Source organism: Trachypithecus francoisi, unplaced genomic scaffold (assembly GCF_009764315.1).
Source record: "Trachypithecus francoisi isolate TF-2019V2 unplaced genomic scaffold, Tfra_2.0 Lachesis_group0, whole genome shotgun sequence".
NCBI classification, from domain to species: Eukaryota; Metazoa; Chordata; class Mammalia; order Primates; family Cercopithecidae; genus Trachypithecus; species Trachypithecus francoisi.
In genome coordinates this window covers 19,987,294-20,003,725 of record NW_022681453.1, presented here as the reverse complement: position 1 = coordinate 20,003,725, position 16,432 = coordinate 19,987,294, and the positions used below count along the sequence as shown (strand labels likewise).

At 55.1% G+C, this 16,432-nt stretch overlaps 1 protein-coding gene across 8 annotated transcripts in view; it reads left to right on the top strand.

The window, feature by feature from the left end:
- Positions 1–15,581, top strand: part of POC1A (POC1 centriolar protein A) — an 81,861-nt gene extending 66,280 nt beyond the window's left edge. For 5 of the 8 annotated variants that reach the window (XM_033209452.1, XM_033209441.1, XM_033209469.1 and 2 more), the window contains 2 exons: positions 6,081–6,194; positions 14,845–15,581. In XM_033209452.1, coding sequence (XP_033065343.1) covers positions 6,081–6,194; positions 14,845–14,943 — 213 coding nt within the window. In that variant the 3' untranslated portion in view covers positions 14,944–15,581. The remainder of the gene's footprint in view (positions 1–6,080; positions 6,195–14,844) is intronic. The other 3 variants (XM_033209523.1, XM_033209458.1, XM_033209501.1) reach the window with 1 other exon arrangement.
- The last annotated feature ends 851 nt before the right edge of the window (positions 15,582–16,432 follow it).

The window sequence follows — 16,432 nt, the reverse complement described above, 5'->3', positions numbered from 1 at the left end:
GTCAGCCTCTCAGGTGGGGCCAGGACTTCCCCTGAGGCCTTGTTTCATCTGCCTGCCCCCAGGCCAGGCTCCTCTGTTCCTAGCACCCCTGGAGGACTCCAGGCCAGTCCCGGAGGCTGCTAGGCCGGCCTGCCCAGGGATGGGTGCTCAGTGGGTGTACAAGCAGAGGCCCTGACCCTGACCCTGGTACTCCTTCCCCTTGTGCTCTTGGGGGTGCTGCCAGGTGATCTAGGGGTCTTTTTCACAGATGCCAGAAAACTCACCAGTAAGCAGGGAGAGAGGCTGTTTCCACAAATAGTCACTGCTGCATGAGCTTACCTCCACACTGGCTCCGTGGCTTCCTTCATGAACCCTCAAGAGGCCAGAGGGCTGCTGCACAGTGCTCAGCTGCCCTCAGGAGTAATGGAGGTTCCAGTGGTATCTGGAAGTCGCAGAGGTCCTGGGCCTTCCTTAGGGCAAGGGGGTGGAACTCGGGGGTGTGGACAATGACCCAGGAGCTGGGGAGGCTGCTGTAAGGGGGCCCGGCATAGGCCCAACACACGGCTTGGTGGTTTTGCCTCAGAAGCCCACAGCAAAGTTATTTTTGACTCCAGTTTCACGTCTTGCTGCTTTTTAAAAATACCAAGCCATGAAATTCCTGCTCCAACTGTTTTTTTATGGCACCCAGTGTTTCGGGCTGGCCACAGCAATGCTGTGATGTCACGTTCTAGTTCCTGTGACTCATGGAGGCTGCTGGGCTCCGGGACTTGAAAATGCATGTGGTGGGGAGCAGGCAGGGAGCAGGCCCGCCAGCCCTGCTTGTTTGGGTCTCCTTTGCATTTAATTTTGTTAAATGTTCAAGTCATTGTGTTTTGCTGTCCTAACTCAGCAAGGCCAAGGATTTTTGCCTCTTTGCTTTGGGGATACAGAATGGCCTATTTGCTTCAAGATACCTTAAACCTGCTCCCCCCCACACACCCATGGTAGTCCTGGCAGTTCCTATTTGACGGGCTGCTCAGGTGAGGCATCTGGTTCCACACTGGTGGGGAAGGTGGCAGTGCCTGGCCCTGATGTGGACCAAGCTGCCTCACCACTCTCAGGGGCTCTCTGTATCCCTCTTTCCTGGGAGGGCCTGCTGTTGCTTATGGAAATATACCCCCAATTTTATAGTTATACCATTTTCCCTGGGGATCTGTCCTCCCACGTGCACGCAGACAGAATTTGTTGGGAGGGTATAGAGTGCAAGTCACCCGGTGCGTCTTCCCATCATCCCAGGAGGGCGTGTGCAGCCCTCCTAACACTGCTGCCACTTGCAGACAGGGCCATAAGGGTAGTGGTGGGTTGTTTCTGCAAAAATGGGCCCCCTCTCTGCATCAGCACATCTAGCCAGCTCACCTACTTGGTCCAGAGTGGATGTAGCCACCCTCCTTGTTGTGGACCTTCATGGGCTGCCCTTTTGGCCAGAGTCATGTTCAGGACAACCTGAACTTCTTTGTGGGGGTTTGGAAACAAGAGGCTTGTTTTCCTTCTGTTAAGAGGCTACTTCTGGGATACAAGGGACCCAAGACACTGTCCGGTCTGTGCCAGGAACACACTTGGTGGCAGAGGGACTGGGGGAAATGTCTGTCTGTCTGGGCTCCTGGCCCTTCCCCAGCCCTGTTACTATTTTTGGCATTTTTCCCAAAGGCTTCTCTGGCTTTGCAAATGTGGCGGGACAGGGGAACCTGCGTCTTCCCCATGTCTCAGGTCAGGGCCAGTGCCCTGCCTCCCTCGTGACATGCAGCCTGCGAACAGCACTCAAAAACGGGCAAGCTCGTGTTTGCCGGGGAACTGGATGGCAGCTCCCATGGGGGTCTGGCAAAAAACTCTGGTTTTCCATCTTTTATCCCATCTGTGGTTGTGGCAGAAAGCACCCTGTTCCCAAAGAGGCTGCAGATTGAAGGCCCCTGCCTGCCAGATGGGCTCGGCAGTGGCTGTGGTTACCTCTGGGGCCTGGGAATGTTCATGGTCGGTCATATGAGATTTCTTCTGTGAGGCTCTGAGCAGGCTTGGAGATGGGGGAGGGCTGGGAGATGGTAGGCGGGAGCGGGTGGTGGAGAGCAGAGGCTGGGAGCAGGGAGAGAGGCCCATGCAGGGACATCTCATTTGGGCTGAATCTAGGCTTGATCTGAGAGGAGGAAGGGAGGGGACTCCAAGTGATTTGGTCTTGCTCCTCTGGGACCTGAGGGCCCTCCAAGGAAAGGCCAAACACAGGCCACAAGAAAGGGGCCTTGAGTGTTATGACAGGAGCCCCAAACTGGCCTGCATGGCTCTGAGATTAAGCAGGCCACAGCCTAGTTCATCACAGCTGACCCCGTGACCATTTGGTGCTTTCCTGAATGAGGCACTACCATAGCAGGGCCAGGAAGGGCTGTAGTCGGGCCTGCTGCTTCCTCCCATGTGCTCTGTTAAGGGCCCTGATCCAGGCCTGTACTATGGGTACAGAACCTCATCATGCCCACAGTGGCCATGGCTGAGGAAGCACAGGAAGCCTTGAACTTAGCATGGCATTTGGGAAGCAATTATGTGCCCCTTGCCCTTCTGATCTGGGCCCAGCCAGTGGCTCCAGAAAAGATTATTGCCCAGGTTTCCCCACTGTGGATCAGTGGATGCTTGGCAGGATAGGGGAGCCTTGAGACTCCATCCCTAGTGGTTTGTGCCCTTCTTCCTCCCGGAGGTGGCCTTGCTGGGTGGTAGCTGCAGCCCGACTTGCCAGGCTATACTGAGACTTCTAGGCCTCCAGCAAGCTATCAAGCTGTCTCTCTGGCTTAGGATGATAATGTTTTATTGGGTCTTGAGAAAGTAGTTAACTAACTACTTTATATGGATTGTTGGAAAAGTCAGCCTCTGAAGAAATGAGATGCAGAAGGCGGCCAAGGCCAAGGTCCACACCCCATGCTCAGCCCTAGAGTCAGAGTCCAGCAAAGCCTATGGCCAAGCATGACTGGTGTCCTACACCTTGGGGCCTATCCTGGTCAGACACTTGGCTTCCCTGGTGGCCTGTACATGGCTGGTAGGGATGTGCTTGAACCCACCCCGTGTCAGTGGGGCTGTGACTCAGGTCCTCCCTTTGGGTGTGAGCAGCACCCCATGGGTCCCAGGAGCATCCGATTTTATGAATGGTCTGAGTGGACCCACTTTTTATAGCTTCTCCTTTTGGGAGAAAGAGTGATATGGAAAAGAGAGCTGTGTTCATTTAAAAGGAGTTGCTTTTAAGCCATGAGGTAGGTAAATAGCCAAGATTCCTTAATCTGGTGGCTAATCCACTAATAGAAAATAGTGTTTCATGTACTTCCCAAAGCTAATCCTCAGTAGAGGTGGGGGCTGGGGGATGCAAAACCGTCAGAGAAATCCTATATCCCTGAGATAATGTGAAACAGAACCATGGACCGTAGGCTCAAGGGACCAAAAGCTCATTTTCTGTTGTTTGCAGCAGACTGTGGGGTTAGGGGGAGTGGTTAAAAGACAGTTGCTGGGTCTAGAGAGATTGGGAAGAATTTTTTTAGAAATTGGTTCTTTTGTGAATCGGCTGTTTGTGATCCTGGGCATGTTAGCATGTCAGACATCAGCATTAGAGGGGAGCTCCATTCCTTCCTTTCTGAGGTTCAGGCCTCAAAGATTTTAGTCGTCATCAGACCAAGACTGAGGGGAGGGAAGGAACTGGACTGTTTCCTTGACTCCCACCCCCACTTCCTGCCGAAGCAATGAGGCTTCCTCCTCCCACGACTAGCTGGTGGGGGCTGGCCCCTCCTACTGCCCACCCCACTCTCCTCTATCCCTTCAAGCCCACCAGGTCCAAGACCCACGCTGGGGTGAGTGTTCCTCACAAGCTGAATGGACCCATCCCTAGATTAGGGCTGCCCTTTGGCCTGGGGGATCTGGGCTGACAGGCACCAGACCTGTGTTCCCTGCATTCCCACAGCACTCAGGGCTGGGCATTTGTCCATACAGTCAGTACTCGGTGTGCACCTGCTGTGTACCAGGTGCTGTCTAGGAGCAGAAAGACAGTGATGAGGAAGAATAGACAACAATCTCTGTCCGCATGGCACTGGCACGCAGACTGGCTGATGTCCACAGGCTGCTTGAAGGGCATCGTTTGTACCCTCTGATATGTAGGCCCCTGAGCTGCAGATCATAAGGTGCTGGGTGGTGCTGGGGCCAGGAGGCAGAGCCTTCGGTGGTGCGAAGGGCTGGGCTTAGACCAGCAGGCCCTGTCTGCAGATGGCTAGCCTGGCTCCTCTGGCCCCCCAGTCACTGCTGACATGTGGCAGCAGGCTAGCCAGGGCACCACCAGCAAGGCAGGGCCCTGCGTGTGCACACACACAGGCGTACACCAAGTGACAAAGCTGGAGTTGGCAGGAGACAATGCAGAGCTAGGGTAGGCAGTGGGGCCCGGCAGCCCTGCTTTGTTTTGATAGCTCATGAGACCCCACAGCAAAGAGATTCCCCTTTTATTGCATCTGTTTTAGATCTTCAGAATCTGAGTGAAGTCAAAACCATGCTACAGGGGAGATTAATTCAACATTTTTCATCTTTGCAGTGAAGCCAAAGGAAAGTTAGACATTCAGTGCAGCACAGTTGAGACCAGGGGTGTTGAGTCAATGGCCAGCCCGAGGACATTTGCCCTGGCCTGCCACAAATGTCCTCAGTGGTGTGGCTGGGTGACTGCACCCTCTCCCTGAGACTCAGAGCAGCTGGGGCCACCCCACCTCCAGCCCAGTTATCTGGCTCCTGTGTTGGTGGGGAGGAGACTGGGAACCCCAGCCCCACCAGGGAGACCTCGTTGGGGCGCCCACATCAACGACAACCCGGGAAATGATTAAAAGGAGCTTTTCATCACAGGAGAACTTTAAGAAGCAGCCATACCACCATGTGCATCAATGGCTCACACACTCCCAAACCTGACCACAGGCTGCCCTATTTGGGGCCTCATCAAGCCCCATCTGTGCCCATGGCTCCCCCAGCATCCCAGAGCTCAGCCAGGGCAATGGCTAGAGGAGTCATGTTCCCCATAGTGCATGCCTGTGCCCAGCCAGACAGAGCAAGTGCTACATGCATATTAGCTGTTAATATGAATATTGCAGTGACTACGAGAGATGCGTTTTACAGACAAAAACACTGAAGCCCTGAGTCTAGTAACTTGCCCAGGGCTGCTTGGCGAGTTAGTGGTCAAGTTTCCCTTTGAACCTAGGCCATATAGCTGAAGAGCCTTCGTGCTTACCACATGGGACCAAGGTTCCCCACTAGGAATCCTTCAGTGGCATTTTCCAAGGGCCCACACCCATGAGGGGAGGAAGGCAGGCATCCGAGCAGTGGGGCCAGGGCAAGGAGGCTCCTGGGGTAGGAGAGTGGGTGGGCCTCAGGTGGGCGGGGTTGGGCAGGGAAGGCAGTATTGGTGGGCAGCACAGGGCCTGGAGGGCCACAGGAATGCCATGCCGCGGAGTCTGGCCTTTATTCCTGAGCTCTTAGATAGGAAAGGGTCATGGAGAAGCAGTGAGGAGGCAGAGGGTGAAGGGTGTCCCAGGAGTAGGGCAAGGGGAGTCACTAGGAAGCCTAGGTGTGAGGATGGGGACTGAGGAGCAGGCAGGAGGGGCACCTGAGTGCTGAGAGGGAAGTGCCTCGAGCCCTGCCTGGAAGGCCCTAGTGCAGGAGGAGCCCAGCTGGGGCAGGCGATGGGGTGCCTGCCTGAGTCTGGTGAGGGCAGAGCCCTGATGTGGCTGCCCCTGCCAATGGTATGCTGACCAACCCCATGTGGCCACCAGGGGGGCCTGGGACAGCATGGTCCTGTGTGCTCACCCTCCTACTGCCTCTCACAGGCTTCACCCAGCTGCTGCCTCTCCCTTAGTCAGTGCAGCTTCCCATCTTGCCCCATCAGCCACTGATGCCTTATCTCCTGGCCTCCCTGCAAACTTACCAGCCCAGGACAGTTGCAGCTCCCCTTGCCACTGTGTCCCCAGCCCAGGCAGAGTGTTTGGTGGGACACATGGCTGGATGTTGGCTCCGCCTCCACCCATCAGTCTGGTCCAACCACCCTGTCCACTTCCATGCCACCTATCTTCCAGCTCAGAGGAGGCTCCCATAGGAACCAGTACCACTCACCAAGGAGGGCCCCAGGTACCACCACCCAGGGCTCTGCTAAGAGCAGGATGTGGATATGGGGAAGGACCCTGACCAAGGTGAGCACAAGGCCCCTGGGAAGAGGGGCTGCCCCAGAGCTGGGGGACAGGGGGATGGAGTGGGGAATCCTCAAGTGAGGCCTGCACTTGGAGAAGTATTTTTAAGGATTTGGCCACCCTTGTTCTTTCCTGCCCCTAAAATGTTCTTTGCTGTCAGTGGTGGTGGAGTAGCTTTCCCCCGAGCCTAGACGGGACTGGTGCTGCGGCCGTGTCAGTGCTCAGAAGCCCCCAAGAGCTAGGGTCCCTTGTTTGCTGCCTGTGGTGGGTGCCTGACAGATGTATGGAAGTGAATGATGTTGTTGGCTGCCCCCGAGGAGGGTTGTGAGTGTCCCACAACTCCTCAGTTTTGGAGAAGTTACGGCTCCAGCTTCCCTGCCATGTTCGCACATGAGTGCATGAGGGAAGCCTTCAGCAAAGGTGGTGATGACAGTGGTCGGGGGAGGAGGAGCAGCTCCTCGAAGGGACATGTCTCTGAGGGTGTGACCTTGGTCTATGCTCTGAAGTACCAGTCCTTCCGTTTCATGGCCTGTGGGACCAGGTGGCTGTGGTCAGTTCCTAGGTCGAGGCTCTTCTCCCAGAGTTTATTCTGGAACCAGCATTCTACAAACTGGCCACAGGCATGTGGGAGCAGCATCCTCCCTGGCTGTGCCTGCTCGGACTTGTCATCCTGGTGAGGCAGTGCCAGGGAGTGGAGGATTCTCTGTTCCCTTCTGTTTCGAGCTGAGGGCCCTAGGGTCCATATCTCTTCCCTGCTCAACCACTTGAGGCCAAACACCCTGGCCTCCTGAGAGTTCCAAGAGTGTGCCTCAGGGCCTTTGCACCTGCTGCACCTAGTACTTGGAAAGCACTTGCGTCGGCTCATCCTGTGTTGCTTTCTCCCAGAGGCCTTCCTGTCAGAGTTGATGCTGTCCTTCCCAGGCCGGGCAGCCCTGGCATCAGCCCCATAGCAGGTGAGCCGTGGCAGGGGCCTGACTCCACCCGGAGCTCAGTCCCAGGTGGCCAGACACACACTCTGCTCCTGTTCCCCTCGCTGTCTCACCAAACAGAGTGAAAAGGGAATGAAGAGGCCTTGAAAGGAAATAGAAATAAAACTGGGAGAAAAGCGCTAAGAAAAAAATGCAGGACAAGCCCACCTCAAGAGGAAACCAAGCTAGGGAGAAAAAGAGGCTGGGGCTGAAAGAAGGGGAGGTCACACTGGTAGGAGGTGGCCAGCAGGAGAAAGGAGGGACAAAGGAAAAGCCCACGTAGCCCAGGGAGAGTGCTGGGGTGTAACTAGACCTGAGGGGAGAAAGTGGGCACGAGGGACTGTACGTTACTCCATGGTGTGTGAGGTGCAGCCAGGTGAGTCGCACCTGTCCTTGTTTGCTCATTTTGCCACGTACGAGGGTGGGGGCTTCACCCTCTCCAGAAGCACTATGCTCCCACCTCCTCTGTGCCTGTCCAGAGAGGAACTCTTCCTGTACCTCTGCAGAGCCCGTGGGAGTGTCACACTGCCTGTGCCCCTCGCCAGCTGGGTGGTCATGCAGAAGCCCCTCTGAACTTCCCTGATGCCCCAGATGCCCGAGTCCCCATCACACACATCAGAGAAGCTAAGGCTCTCCCCCCAGCCACCTCGGAGGCCAGCAGAGCTGCATAAACCCAGGCTCTGTCCCAGGCAGGACATCTGAACTGGTCAGTTTGGGCCACTGGTGGGCATGGAGGATGATATGGCATCTGGGCTCAACTGTTCCAATCTCGGAGCCCTGTGGGGCACATAGCAGGCTTTCAGCAGACATCTAATTACTCTGTGTCAGTAGAGAAGGGCACATCTGAGGTAGTGAGGTGCAGACTGGGGGTGTCTGTTGAAATGTCCCCAGTGTTCCTCTTCTACTTGGAGTTGGGGGCCCAGGTGCCAGACATGTCTCTGAGGACTTATATTTCAGTGCAGCTTCTTTGGGCATCACTACAATTTTTAGGGGGCTAAAAATAAAAGCCTGTCATTTTAAAATCAGTTCTTTTTATACCATGCTCAGAAGGCCCTTTAAGGTGTTACATAAAACGTCTTACATGTCTTGAACTGCGAGTGAGGGAAGGCACTCACTTCTCCCTCTGAACATTCGCCCTCTGAATGTTGCCCCAATGGGACAGATCACAGTGTCCCCTGAGCAGGAAAATTAGGATTCAAATAGAATGCCATTGTTCATCCTTTCCTGGGAGATTTTCCTTGGAGAACTCAGGTGAATGAGTCATGTGGAAGCCCTACCACCTGGCCTAAGCTCCTAGATCCACTGTCCAGCTACTGAGAGCCAACCCAAGCTAGCCTGTCACCATGCTCTTGGTTTTGGTCCCCAGCATCTCAGCATCCTCCCTGTTGGGTCACCTGGGTTGGGCAGTCCCTCCTTCATCCCCACCAAGGAGTTTTCTAGGAGGTTCAGCCCATCGCTGACATCACCCTGGGTCCTGGCAAGGCCCTCGGCTCCCCTGCGCTGGACTCTGCTCTCCAGCCTGCAGGGGCCTTATGGGTCCGCTGCCCTCCCCCTGCCCCCTCCTCCTTCCCTCCTCACCCACTGGCTGCCCCCGATAGGATCCTCAGTAGTCCCAGTCTCAAAAATGCAGAGCAACTCTGCTGCTGGCTCAGGCTTCTCAGACCACCCCATGCCTGCTAGACCCTCTGAACATTCTTGGGGGTCCTCATACTCAGCCTGTGCAATCTGGAGCCCATCTTCTGCCTTTCCTGCAGGGCCAGTCCTTGTCTTCTGTTCTTGGCCTTGAAGCACATCTCCTCCTCTCTCAGACCCCCATGTAACTCATCACCAGGTACTGGTGCTTCATTCTTTGTGGCTATCTCTGGTTCTATCCACTTTCCTTCCTGGCTTCTCCTGCCCCCAGTCCAAGCCACCGTCATCCCCTCTAGTTCTCTCTTGCCTGCACCTCACCTTCCCACAGCCATGAAGCCACTCGCAGACTGTCCCTGTGTAGTAGCCAGAGGGGTCTCAAATCCCCTCAGCCTGGCACCTTCCTGCTCTGAGGGTAAAGATGAAGCTGCTAGGCGTGACCCGCAGGGCCCAACCCCATCTCCTGCCTCCCCCAAGGCCCCCTCTTCTTGCTCCAGCACACGCACCTCCTTTGGTCCATCCTTCCCGTTTGTTAGCGGCCAGCTCAGGGCCTTCGCGCACACCGTTCCTCGGGTCCTGATCCTCTTCCTGCCCCTCTTGCCCCTCTGTCCCCCAGTGCAGCCCACTGTCTGTGTGCCTGTATAGCATCTGTCTCGTTGAACTGGGGTGTACCCTGTGGCCCAGCCAAGTCTGTCTGGGTGTTGTCACCCTGTGCCAGGGACAGGCCAGCACGGGGAGGTGCTTGGTGAGAGTTTGAGTAAGTGAAGAGCGAGGGCAAGGGTCAGCAAATTTAAACAGTAAAGATTCTAGGCTTTGTGGGCCATACGGCCTCTGTCACCACTACTCAACCTGCCATTGGACCCAGAAGGCAGATACCATACGGAAGAGACCATACAGAAGCCAGCAGGCGTGTCTATAAAACCTTATTTACACAAAGGGGCAGCTGGCAGTAGTTTGCTAACCCTTGGTCTAGAGAAACAACAGAATACATTCGATGGCAAACAAGTGATTTGAAGACCAAGGTTTTCTTGAGAAGGTCCCTGGCTTCCTGGAAATTGCTGGTAACAGAGTAGGAAAAGGGTTCAGAAATGAGCTCCCAGGTGAACCTCAGGCAGATGTGACTTTGAATATAAAACTTCTGGAGCCCTGCTGACCACACCCAATGAGGCTTCCTGACACTGGCCATGAGGGCCTTGACCTGGGAGGCGGACAGTATCGGGTGAGGAGTGACGGTGCCCATGCCATAGGGTCCTCACTCCAGCTTCCTGTCACTCCGACTTAGGGACAGAGAGGTACCTTGTTTAAAGGTAAACCTTGTCTTCAGGGGATGGGGCACCCAGCAGTGACCCAGGTGAGTTCCACAGCGTGTTTTGGGGCTGATCACTTAATGCTGCAGTGGCACAAGTGCCGGTGAAAGAAGCATTGACAGTGAAGCGACTGGGGCAGCTTCTCGTTGCATACAGGCGGAAGTTCTTGTCTCTGTGTCCTTTCAGTTCCTTTTACATTGAGTTGTCATGATTCACATGAATTATTCTTATGACCTTTGTCATAATTCCAAACCTAAATGTTTAGCCAGGTAAGAGACTGCTTTTCAGGGGGAGGTGACACGTGAGGCTGACAGTGTGAGGGGGTGGGTGACCCTGGGGGCTATCCATTCCCACTGGCTGAGGTAGGAGCTTCTGCTCATTCAATTCGGAGCAGCTAGGCCAGGCAGCCTAAACCAGGACAGCAGGTGCTGCTGCTGGGTGAGGACAGGGATCCCCGAGTCTTTCCTCAGGCTGCCTGCATTTGGGCGTCAGGGCTGAAAGTGGGATGGGATGCCAGCAGGCCTCTCCTTTGGCATTCTTGATGGGGACAGAGCCAAGATGCACACTGCCCAGTGCTTTAGTGTACACACTGCAGCCAGGCCACCGGGGCTCACAGCCTAGGCTTGTCACTGATAAGCTGTGTAACTTTAGGCAAGTTACTTAATCTTACTGTGCCTCAGTTTCTTCACCTGTAAAATGGGGATGATAAAAGCTCCTACACTGAAGGTTTGTTGAAGTTTTTGGTACACACGAGCCCCTCATGAAAGTCAGGTGCCAAGAGAAGCCCAGGGAGCAGAGGGTCAATCATCAGGGTGAATTGCCCAGAGCCCAGTCCCAGGACCTCCTGCTGGTCCCCCTCATACTGCACAGAGGACCTAAGAGTGTTCCCAGGGCGGCACCAGGTCCTGGGAGAGGGAATGAGCTGCTTGGTTTCTCCAAGGTTGGCAGACAGAAGGGGCCGTACTGTGGGAGGTTGGACCCCAGCATGAGGGAGTTCTGGGAGATGGGCCATCTTTCCTGGCCACTTTGCCCAGGCTGCGCCTCTAGCAGCCCGAGCCCTGGACTCCTCAACCCCTGTGTCAGTTTCCCTTTACCCTGCCCCAACGCCAGAAGCCATGGACACTTGTGTCAGGTAAAGCAGTTTCCCTTGTTGACACCTGGCACCCGACCCAGCCTGTACCTCTTTGGGGACTTTCTGAGGGGCTGGGACCAGACCTCTGGCCCCTGCTCCTCTGTACAGAGCACAGGGTGAGAGGCAGTGTGATCAAGGAGCTGTTTGGAAGGTCAGCACTCATTTGCCCTTGAATAAATGAAAGTCGAGGCTGCCAGGCTATGGAGTGTGGACCCAGGGAGGCCGCAGAGGTGTTTGCCTGCAGAGCACTCCCCCTCACCCTCCAGGGCAGGTGTGGCCTTGTCTCCAGCCTGGTGAGGACAGGCGCTGTGTAGCAGGAGAATTCCCGGGGTGGACGGAGCATGAGGCAAGGAGAGCGGCCTGCTTTGCTGAGCCCCGCTGGGAGTTGGGCCACTAGGCAGCAGGCGGGAACAGCAGTGGCCTGTGTACACCGAGGTAGCACATATTTTCTGAACCCTCACATGGGGATATGCTTACTTTTTGTTCTGAACCGACAGGTAAAGATACATTCTGAACAAGGCCACATGATATGGCTCCAAACCGGTCTGTGCCAGGGATGCCCCCCCCACACCCCCTCTGCCATCTCAGATGTTCTCCTGCCCTCCTCCCACAGCTCCTGTGCAGCTGGGGAAGCACAGTGGCACTGTGGTGGCCTGTCCTAGCTGCTCTGGGCCTGTGGCCCAGACAGACTCCCTGCAGGTGGCCTGCCAGCCCTCCCACCTGTGTGTGCCACCAGCCCTGAGTATGTCTTCACTTTACCACTTGGATGCCCAGTGGGACATTTCCATCATGGGGGAACCCCTTCCTTCCCCTTGTAGAGGGAAGGCACACCAGCAGCATTTGAGATTTCCATGTTTCAGCCGGGCGTGGTGGCTCATGCCTGTAATCCCAACACTTTGGGAGGCCGAGGCGGGCAGATCACAAAGTCAGGAGATCGAGACCACGGTGAAACCCTGTCTCTACTAAAAATACAAAAATATTAGCCAGGCACGGTGGCGGGCACCTGTAGTCCCAGCTACTCGGGAGGCTGAGGCAGGAGAATGGTGTGAACCCGGGAGGCAGAGCTTGCAGTGAGCTGAGATCACACCACTACACTCCATCCTGGGCGACAGAACCAGACTCCGTCTCAAAAAAAAAAAAAAAAGAGATCTCCATGTTTCACTTTCTATAAGGAGTCACCATTTTCTGTGAAAATGAGGCCCTGTGCTTTATTAAGATAATTTGATTTTTAAGAAAAAGATAAAAAATTTTAAGAAAGTAGGATTTTTTTTTTTTTTAACTATATGGAGCAGAGAATGCCAGACAGCATTCTAATGTACAGAAATCCAAAAAGCATCCTGCTCTCCCAGGCCTTCTCCTGGCTCAGAGTGGGGGCAGCTGGATCACATGTGCTGGCAAGGGCCTGGTGGACTTCTTTCTCCCTGATGGTGGCCACCACCCGGCACCTTAGCAGAGAAGGAACAGGGGAAGCCGAGACCAAATACAGAGATGACACAGCTCCTCTGAAGCTAGGCTGGAGGGGGAGAAACTGCCTTGAGGGGCGTTGGGCCTCGTCAAAAGCCTGTTTGTCTACTCTGCTGTGAAGTGATCCTCAAAGCTCTGAGAGGAAGGCCTCACGGGGCGGCACCTTCATGCAGGGGGCTGGTTGTGAAACAGGTGATGCTTCTCTTTTCAAATAATTTAGACACATTTAGTGGTCACATTCCTACTGAGCTGAAGTACGGGCCCCTATGGAACTAAGCGGAGCCTCTGTATTGACGTTGGCCCAACACCTTGCACACGTTTTCTGGGCCCACTATCTCCACGTTTGCAAATTGAGTTCCTGTGAAAAGTTTGAAAAAAAATAATAAAGGCAGAAGAGGAAAAACAGGCTCCTCTGCTGTGGCCTTGAGTTTGGGGCCATCGGAAAAAGTCTGGATGAAGAATGATTTTGGCCCTGTGAGTTTCACAGCAGCCAATGGAAACTTCCAGGAATGCTGCCCCAGGCCAGCCGGGGGCTGTTTCCGCCGCCACTTTTATGAGCTGCAGACCCCCTCCCTGGCTCGCTGGCTGGCTGGCTGGCTGGCCAGCACAGGGGGAATGTGATGGTCTCTTTCAGCTCAGCTCTGCCTCTCAGGGTGCAGTTTGTGTTCCATGGGCAGCATTTTTCCAGGCTCTGTCCAGTGACAGAGGGTTCAGAGCCCTCACAGCCCAGATTGGCTCGTTTAGAAGGGGCCAGCCACCAGGCGGAGCACCCTCCACGGCAGCTGACATCCGTGTGGGACGCTGCAAGAATTTATAGCAGCCTTAGAGGGGAAACTCCCTCCTAAAATGTTTCAATGTTATATTAAATGTATGAAAGAAAGTTTTCTTTCCACTGGACCAAGGCCCAGGACTTCATGGAGCCCCAGGGAAGGGGGCAAAACCTCTTGGGAAAGCACACAGGTGAGGTTAATCTGACCCTCCTGATGCCTATGGGCTGCATGGTATCAGAGTCAAGGCTGCCATACTCATATGGGCTCATCCAGTGGCCGGCGGGGGCCTGGCATACAGTAAGGCACTCAGCCAACCCTAAAGAGGGAAGTGAAATGACGCCAGAGGTGTCATGGCCAGCATGGTCCAACTGTGCAAGTGATGAGTGGGGCAGGCTTGCTCTGGTCCAGCCCCTCTTTGGGGAGCATGCAGGTTACCAGACAGTGCTGCCCCTCTGCTGACTCTGTTCAAAGCCAGAGGAGGAGGGCAGCTTTTCCCAGCCTGTCTGGGAGCTACGTCTGCAAGACTGGCCCTGGCCCATGAAGCACACGCAGCTCCAGCAGCTGGGGGCCTTTGTCAGGCTAGGCAGGCAGGTCTGCAGGTGAGCCATTGTGCTGGGTGTGTAAGAGAGGCCAGGAGAGCAAGGTCCCAGCTTCAGGAAGGCAGCATGACAACAAGCACCGTCAGGGTGAACAACTGCTGGGCTGCTGAGTTACCTACGCCATGAGCTTGGTTGTCTCTCACACTGGGAGGAGAAAGTGGGCTCAGAGAGATGAAGTTGTCATGGCCTGTGATTGCCCTGGGCTGAAGTCCCAGATGACATAACCTATAGTAGTCCTCACTGGACTTGGACAGGCAGAGACCCTCCTGGGATTAGGGGACTCACTTCCCTGCTTTTGTCCCCTGCCAGCCTGGGAGGCTCTTCCAGGTGTGAGGAGAAGGACCCAAGGGAGTGCCATCATTTGTGGGTACATTTTTTTCACCTCTGGAGTGGAGGTGGTTGATGGTCTCCAGTTGTTTATGGACAGTGCCTGGCTCAGACAAGGAAGCTGGTTTTGCTCCAGAAGTCCAATCTAATTCCTGACCCCTTGGTTCTCGAGAAATGACCAAAGGCTGTGGGACCTGCCATCGTGTTTCCCTGTGTCCCCACCCCCTGCCCACAAACATCAGAGATCAGCCATCCAGAGCCAGGAGAAGCAGACATAAAGGCAAGGGCTGTCCCAACAGCACCAGAGACAAGGGGCCTGGCAGAACCCCTGAGTGGAAAGAGCCAGCTGGCATTTGGGCAGTGGCTGAGGCAGCCAAGTGGGGACTGGCCAAGGAGGGTCCCTAGAGCAGCCTGGTGGCCCTTCCATGTTCTGACCCAACCACTGTTTATTTTGCAGACAGTCTCCATCCTGGAGCAGCGGTTGACACTGACAGAAGACAAGCTGAAGCAGTGTCTGGAGAACCAGCAGCTAATCATGCAGAGAGCAACACCATGATCAGGGGAGCAAGAATCAGGAGCTCGGTTGATTTGCGAGTGGCAGGCCAGGGATTTGTACCGTGGGACTTGGGTAAATAAAGGGAACTGAACTCTGTGGGAATCACATCCATACCTGAGCCCTGGATTTTTGCAGTTCTGCCCTCCACCTTGCTATCTGCACCAGGAGGCTCTCCACCTGGCAGCCAGAGGTCCCCAGTGGGCCGGGCTCACACACAAATGATGCTTCAGACCCGACTGAGAGGACCACATTTTCCTTAATGTAAAGGAGCCACTTGAAAATGCCTGCTCCCTGGGGGTCCTGAGACTATGGCTCCCCCCTGGAGGAGGTGGCCCTACGATGCCTTGATTTTCACTCATCATTTGGACACGTGATTGGCTTTTGCCACCCCTGCCATGGCGTAGAAATTGACTGCACATTGATTGGATGAGCCGGGGGTTTTCTCTCAATCTGACTGAAGTCCCAAAGTGGGCCCATCTGAGTCAGGTTTGTCGGGAACAAGCCCTCTCGAGTGGGTGGTGGCTTTCAGTGGCCCTGATTTCTGTTCCACACGTGTTCACTGGAGCCAGGTGGCTTCCTCCTCCTTGTGTGAGTGAGAGCACAGGAATCTCAAAATTAAATGTGACTTCATTGCACTTGTTGCAGGAGTGGCTTATGCTGGATGATACTTAATCAATCTTCCCATCCCCAGGGCCCAAACAGAATGAGAATGGTGACTTGGGAGGGCCTCCGCCAGGATTGCCTCTGAGGCCAGGACACCCCTGTTTTCAGCTGTTCAGCGTGTCAGGGAACAAGGGCAGTCAGAGCCCTTGCATGCACCCACCTCCCCCTGGCTGGCCCCCACTGACTGCTTCTGTTGGGACTTGGAGGCTTCAGGCACCTGAGTTTCCGTTTGCTCCGGAGGGCTTCCATAGGCTCCTACCTCTGCCCCTGTGCTGGGGAAGCCAGGGCAAGTGTTTTCCCTGTGTCTGTGTGTCGCCCGTGCCTTCCATCTTCGACTTCTTGGGCTCAGCCAGCCAAGGAGGTCTTTATCCTCAAACACACCTGCTCTGCCCTGGGGAATGGGAGGTGGTGTTAGATCTTCCTAGGAACTGTCAGTACCACGTGGTCAGTGGGTTCCCAGCCTCTGCAGCCTTCAGGTGGAAGCAGAGCCTTCATGCCTCAGAGCCTGGACTGACAAGAGGGCAGCTGTGTTGAGTCCTGATGAACAATAAGGACAGGGACGCTTTCTCTGGCCTACACTGGGGGAGGAGGGAGCTTCCTGTTGCCAGCTGTGTGACCTCAACATTGTGACCTAACCTCTCTGAATCTTGGGTTCTTATTGTGTCAAGTGGTTGTGAGACCGTCCTCTGGTGACAAGGTATGCGATGCACTGTGCTCAGTGCAGAGCAGGTGTTCAAGAGAAGCCCATCACTCCCCATCCCCACCAGTCCCACTGGATCGACAGGGCATGCCATCAACGCCATACTCCCCCTGCACTGTCCATGGG